General features: G+C 46.4%; 1 protein-coding gene across 1 annotated transcript in view; it reads right to left on the reverse strand.

Annotated features, from left to right (window-relative positions):
• Positions 1–1,707: 1,707 nt before the first annotated feature.
• The window catches only part of LOC103481010 (heparan sulfate glucosamine 3-O-sulfotransferase 6), an 11,639-nt gene continuing 6,085 nt past the window's right edge, over positions 1,708–7,261 (reverse strand). The window contains exon 2 of the mRNA XM_008436237.2: positions 1,708–3,606. Coding sequence (XP_008434459.1) covers positions 2,988–3,606 — 619 coding nt within the window. The 3' untranslated portion in view covers positions 1,708–2,987. The remainder of the gene's footprint in view (positions 3,607–7,261) is intronic.

A 7,261-nucleotide genomic window follows, 5' to 3' on the forward strand; every position in this document is an offset into this window, starting at 1 on the left:
CTAAACGGACGCGCATCGATCCCTGCATGCCGCCTGCACATCGCAATATCAGTGGAGCAGGACGGAGCTGCTGCATGCCTGAGTGTGATCAGGTGTGTGTGTGTGTGTGTGTGTGTGTGTTTATGGTGGCCTGTTCACAGGTTAACTGAGAGGTCAGAGAGGAATTAAACGCTGACGCATCAGAACTTCCAGTCTTGTGTCAACTTCACACCTGACCAGCGGCTTTCATTTCCCCTCCTGACCAACTAAAATATTTCCTGTTAGTGAGGACAAACTGCAGCGAGGACGAGGAAAGATGGCGGTTATCAGTATTACTGTGTTTRATGATAAATGCTAATAAATGTTAGCTCTGATGCTGCAGGCTAARCCGTCAGCAGATCCTGTAGCTCACAGGTTCAGTCTGAGGCAGACCCCCTGCAGACTGTTCAGATGTAACCAACCTTTGCAGATAAACTCTCTAAATATGACGTTTAGGGTTCAATCTTTATGTTTCTCTGCACATTTATTTTGCCTACAACACAAATCTGGTCTGCCGTTGTGGTTTGGGCTGACATGATGCTGGTTCTGAACCTGGTTCTGGTTCTGCTGGAGGTTTCTTCCTGTTTAAGAGAAGCTTTTCCTTCCCACTGTCGCCCCCTGCTGGTCAGGAGGAGTGACGCTGCGTAACGACTCATTTCTGCTGGGTTTCCGTAGAAACGAACATTTCAAACTAATTTGAATAATATCCTGAACTTGATGCATGGATTGATAACTGGGATTAATTTAAATATATTTCCTAACATTTGTTGTGAAATGTTGCTATCGTAATAAACTAAATTAAAATTTGTAGAATGTCCACAAAATTGTAAAAACTAGAATCCAGTTGGATCTCTGAACTCTTTAAACTTTTTTTGTCTAATCACTGCCAATAAACTTCACTTAAAAAGGTAAACTGTCCCTTTAATTACCGAGTGAAAAGATGTAATCAGCTGCACATTCAGCTTATGGTGTTCCTTTCCTCCGTTACATTCAGTCTTTGCTGTTTGACTCTCCCATGGTGGATCAGTGAAAAGGCCTGAAGCCCAGAAGCTCTTCCTCGTTTCCCCCAGAAGATCCAGTTTAGGAGCTGCTGGACGGACCAGCCTCCGTTCCAGAGATCCTGTCAGGAGATTAACGCCACGTTTCAGGARCGTTTCAGTAAACATGCCGTCAACAGAAGAGACTAAAGTCGTCGTCATGCTGCTGCTCCGCAGGGCCGAGTCATCTGCCCGGCAGACGTAGGTCGTGTTTTTGGCAGCAGCAGCTTGAACCGGTTTGACGTCGATACAAACWGGAGGAAGTGACRGTTTCTCCGGATAAATGACCCTGAAGCACATCAGGGTAAAAAGATTTAGTCACAATTTCACTTAAATAAGAAAATCAGATACAAAATTCTCAGAAAAAAACATCTACAACAGTTTGCTTTCTAATAAATTAGGTTTGACAAAAATACAAAGCTGCATAAATGAGCACCAGGCCAGTCAGACAACAGCTGGGAGTTTTAGTTCAGGTCTGTAAATATGCAGAGCGCTGAAGAGGAATCATTCAGGAGCCTGTTTGAACCAGGACTTCCTGTTTGAACCAGGACTTCCTGTTTGGACCAGGAGAACTTCCTGTTTGAACCAGGACTTCCTGTTTGGACCAGGAGAACTTCCTGTTTGAACCAGGACTTCCTGTTTGGACCAGGAGAACTTCCTGTTTGAACCAGGACTTCCTGTTTGGACCAGGAGAACTTCCTGTTTGAACCAGGACTTCCTGTTTGGACCAGGAGAACTTCCTGTTTGGACCAGGAGAACTTCCTGTTTGGACCAGAACTTCCTGGATGCATTAAGAAATAAACTTTAAAAGTTCTTCCGTTTGAAATGTTAAAATTATTTTTGAGCAGCTGATTCCCAACCTAKGTGCTTTTATTGTGATAGTACCATGACTCAAAGTGCCTCCCTCGGTTTGTATGGTTCTGTTCGGGTCCATTAGCCCTTTGACCCACAGATTGACTGTATGAGTGCTTTTATTTTGACAGAGGGATTTGACTAGGACTTCAGTTTTACCAACGTGGCTCAAGAACTACTAGCTTAAACAAGGTTATAATGCTTCGTATATTTTATCTTGGTGGGAACCTTTTGCTAGCTCAGCTTTGATTCAAAATCAATTTTTGATTCCAAATAACTGGAACTTCTGATGTTTCCATTTCTATCCAGGAGTTTTTAATTTTTGGAGTTATTTAGTAAATAGTTGCAACAAATGTTGATCTTTCCCTCACCAAGTTGAAAACATTCCTTAAGCAGACACAGCGACCGGTTAGCGGAAACAAAATAACGTTTCGTCATAAGCCCCGCCCACAGCCGTCTGACCAATCACAGCCCGTCTTTGCTCCGACCATTAGCGGAGTCCAAATGTTTTCTTTCATGCAAGACGGGCCGGTTGAATCTCTCTCTTTTGTTTTCATGGTTTTCTCTTTGTTTTGGTGCTTTATGCCATGTTCCAGTACCGTCTCCATAGCGACGCATAGTGTCTCCATAGCGACGCAGAGCGTCTCCATAGCGACGCAGAGCGTCTCCATAGCGACGTCAGAACGTTACAAAATGGAGGCGGACAGATGGCGGATTTATTTCCATTTTTTAAACTGATTCTGAATCGCAGTAAATGAGAATCGATTGTTTTTCATCGCTGCTGTTCTGTTTCTATTGTCAGGGCAAACCCAAACAACCGACCGGTACCGCACCGGACCGGTCCGGTCCGGTTAGGGAAGAGCTGCTGATGTCACACAACACAGCCCTTTGATTGGGCGACAGAAAAACGTCACTGCTTGCGACACTAGTGTTCTGACATCAGGTTGGGTGTTTGAACCCCGCCGGCCCAGTGGCGGTGAACCGAACCGAGCTGACCCGTATCGTACCGCTCAGTGGAATCAAGACATAAGAAAAACTTCTGCAAGGACCTAAAAGTCTCTGGTGGAAGATGTTTGGCGTTCAGCTCCAGCCAAAGTCTTGTCCGGTCATTTGGTAGAACTTGAGGTTAAAGGGTCTGTAGAAGCTTCTGAGCCTGAGCAGAACCTCAGCCGGTATCTCAGGATGCGCTCGGCCCTTTGACTTCCCCAGGCAGCGCGGCCGGCTGCTGCCCTCAGGCTTCTTCAGGCAGGGGAAACCTTTGGTCTGGTTGAAGTAGAAGTGTTTGTCCGTCACCACGCGTTTGAGGCCCAGAAAGTCCTGGACTCGGCCCATCTCCCCCGCCGGGTCCGTCACCAGCCGCTCCCCGCTCACAAACAGGAAGCGCGACAGAGGAAAGAAGCGCAGCCAGTTCTCCAGGTGCTTGGCGTAGATGCCGATGCGCACGGCGCTCCAGGAAGTGTCGATGAGCGCCGCGCTGTCGTTGCGGAAGGCGAGGCTCTGGAACGATGGGAGCCCAGGAGCCTTGGACAGAGTCTGGGTGTAATCAGACACGGCCCGGGTCACTGGGTCYCKCACCACCACGATGAGTTTGGTATGGCGGCTCATGGCGTGGACGCGCCGCGGAGCTTCTCTGGTGATGAAGTAACTTGGAGTCTTTTCCATGGTGATCTGACCCTCCAGAGTCCGAGGCATTAAACTCCTGTATGAAAAACAACAACAAACCCAGAAAGGAATGAGGATATTTAAACTTTCATACGTAAAGAAAAATACTTTTCACTTATTATCAATTCCTTATAATTGATATTTTAAAAGCCTGAGTTTAATTTAGTGAGCTAGGGAGGAAAACAAAGATATTAAAAGAMATCATAACCTCTTTATTCCACCGTCTGGAGTCTGGGTTGATTCTGCTTCGTCATGCTAGCTCCACTTCGCTAACAAAGCTACAGAACAGGAACAGTTAGCCMAGGAKGAKGCTAATSCAGTTTTACTTCAGYCCTATRAAAACTGAACCACCTCCAAAAGCCACCCAGACAAAGAAACGATCAGAAAGAGCAGCGCTGAYGGCTGAYGGCTGACRGCTGWCATGTTGTCATTTTGGAGCTAGCTAGATTAAAGTGGACCGGATTAAAGCGAATTAAGCAGAGCTGGTGTGAACGCAGCCTKGGCCTGGTTGTTTCTGTTTTCTTGCTGAAGGTTCTGGTTCTGCTGGTAGCTTTRGGGAACTGGATCACTCTTCTCTTTTACCTCCTGCTCTCTGATGAAGAACCAGATGGATGATCTGTAAACCTTCTGAAACACCAGAGCAGAAATGGAAGGAAATTACAGGGAAGGAAAACCTATTTGTCTTGTGTCGTTTACTATATTCCAGAGCAAGCGGACAGCAAAAATAGAATGTAATAACCTCTGTCTTTTTCTACGAAGAGCAAAAAATCCAGCTCCTTTCACCAAGTCGAGACAAGATTTAAATAATGGAGCTAGTTCATGTGTAAGCAGTGAAGAATGCCAGAGCTGCAGCTTTGAAGGAACCCTGGGCTGATTTCCATGCTTCCTCTCCGTCCTCAGCAGGCATGTGGTGGCGGTCGGGTCGGAGGCTTCGTGGTTGGTCTGTCAGTGAAGGTCTTATGAAGCTCTGATCCAACTTTACACACTTGGTTCCAAGTCCAGCATGTCCTCTGGCGTGCGGCGCCGAGCGCACCGCCTCGGCTCGTCACCAGACATGTCTGAGCTGCATTAGCGGCTGGAGCGAAGCTAACCGGAGGAGAACAATCCCAAACACAGAGAGGTTTTGGAAAGTGGTGGTGTTTCTATGGTTGGTTCTCTTTAGGGATCTTTTAAAATGTCAGTTTGGAGCCAAAGTTTGTACCTCAACCTGCCTGCTGGAAGCTGAATGGGGTCTGGTGGATCAGCGGATTATTCCTGGTGACTGACTGAGTCCTACRGAAGAAACRAGCTTCATTCTTATTTATGACCCAAAAGCTGCTTTTAAAAGTAAATTCCAGCTTTGGATAAAAGCTTGTAGAGTTTCATGGTGACAGGTTTTTCTGCAGTGATGCACCTAAAACCTCAGATCTGGCGCTATCTGTGTTTTCTACATTCTTCTGAAGTCTGTCAGTGAACATTAAGTGCTTCCAGTAGAGAAAACAGGGAAAGTTTTGTTCTTTAATGAAAACATTCAGAATTCAGTTGTAATATTTGTGTCTCTCCTTTCCGCTGCAGAAAGGCCGACATTTTGTTTMATTTAAGGAATACAAGAAAAASTGGAATAAAAATGGAACAATGTGTTAAAGACTGTGTTCAAGTACTTCTTGTGCCTCCTGTGGCTGCAGGGAGACGGTCGAGTGTCTGCAGCAGAAAATCAGTTTTGTTCCCAGCTGTTGTCCCTGCTGCAGGCGCAGAGGGCTTCCATCGGCGCTGTGTGTACATGCTGGGCTGCAGCGGGTCTGTGCAGAACCAGCAGAGACACGGCGGGTGGAGGCAGAGGCCTGATGCTAATGCTAATGCTAATGCTGCGCTATGGAGAGGGAGCAGGGACTTTAATCTCAGCAGTTTAATTCTGTCAATCTATGTCAAAATCCAGGTAAATAACCAAAWMYWWMAATTTCAGTTGTTAGTATATAGAAATAATCGCATAACTTTTGTTTTCCTTGTCATGAAATTTGTAAACTTGCCCAAACTGAAAGCCTTTCATGTATTTGGTAGGTTTCAGTTTTCAGACTAGATTTTTATGATGCAGCATAAATAAAAGTCAGAATTTGTCTTTGTCAGTGGCACTAATTCTCTTCCGTACTTCTCTGATGTATCCTGAAGTTTCTTAATCTCTCAACTGGGGAACTCGGATTAGGGCCAGTTTGGGGACCATTGGGGGCCGGTTTGGGGCCCATTGGGGGCCGGTTTGGGGCCCATTGGGGGCCGGTTTGGGGCCCATTGGGGGCCGGTTTGGGGACCATTGGGGGCCGGTTTGGGGACCATTCGGGGCCGGTTTGGGGCCCATTGGGGGCCGGTTTGGGGCCCATTGGGGGCCGGTTTGGGGCCCATTGGGGGCCGGTTTGGGGCCGGTTTGGGGACCATTGGGGGCCGGTTTGGGGCCCATTGGGGGCCGGTTTGGGGCCCATTGGGGGCCGGTTTGGGGACCATTGGGGACAGGAAACGGACTTTTCCTCTGGAAAGTGAAGGAGCTTTCTTTCAGCCTGCTGGCTGGCAGTGTGTAGCTGCAGATCAATAATCCATGTAAAACTGATCACTTCAGCAGGATGTTATTATTACTGATATTGTTGGTAGTAATTTTGGCAGAATGACTGAAGGTCAGAGGTCACGTCACTACAGKGATGTAAATCCTTCGGTTCTCGGTGGTTTGCAGCTCATCTGGCCGTCTGGCAGGTCATGGAGGCTTTCCGCCTGGCAGGCGCTCGGCGGTGAAAAGTGTTTTTACTGAGGAGGTTTGCATCACTGGGGTWGGTCGGTAGGAAAGAGCTGAAGAATGTGTCTAGCTGAGAGGAAAAACAGAGGCGTAACGGTTAATCCTGCRTCTCAAGGCCTGAGAGAGAGGAGGTCAGTCAGAGTTTCCTCTCAGGAACCAGAACCAGAACCAAACAACAGGAGAACYTGAGAGTTAACGTCTCAAGGTTTCAACAAAGCCCATCTTCAGCTCGTGGTTCTGAGAGGAAATGGTCAGAGTTGCTGTGAAGAGAAGCTGGGACTCAGCTGGAGGTTATTACATGTTAGCATCACATGCTAACTCTGAGACGTTGGCTTAGATGTAAAAACTTCAATTAGATCAACTTTTCATGTCTTTTTAGGGATTTTTAGTTGTTAAATAACTAATGTTATGAGTTAAYGTTAGGACCTAGCTTAGTTCCTTTGTGTGAGCTAAGCTAACCACATGCTARCTTTATCCTCTTTTTAAAAGAAAATGTAAACATCTGAGTGTAATCAAAGTGTATGGACCTTTTTTAAATTTTTATATAATGTGTCATCATTGCTTGTGTAACTTCCTTTGTTTATGTTGAGCTAGCAAGCTGCTAGCCATAGCCTTATAATGCTGCAGGATGCTAAAGCTTTTGTGTTATCAGACATGGAGAAATGTTGATCATAATTTAATACCTCTAGCTTGATCCTTTGGAGTTACCATTTATTTACTGTCCCTGAAAGTAAATCTCAATAAATAACCAGCTCATTTTCTGTGCTAGCTTGCAGCAGCTAGCAGCTAGCCTGTTGAGTTCAGACACATTGGAGGTTTTTCTGTAATGGAGGCCATCATAGAGGCAGGAAGTGTCACTCTGTAATCTGCCCATCTCTGCACCAGTCTGTTGGTTCCTCCCTCCCTGCGATCAGGCAGGGCGTGGCCCCCTGTACCC

The sequence above is a fragment of the Poecilia reticulata genome, linkage group LG19, assembly GCF_000633615.1.
Source record: "Poecilia reticulata strain Guanapo linkage group LG19, Guppy_female_1.0+MT, whole genome shotgun sequence".
NCBI lineage: Eukaryota > Metazoa > Chordata > Actinopteri > Cyprinodontiformes > Poeciliidae > Poecilia > Poecilia reticulata.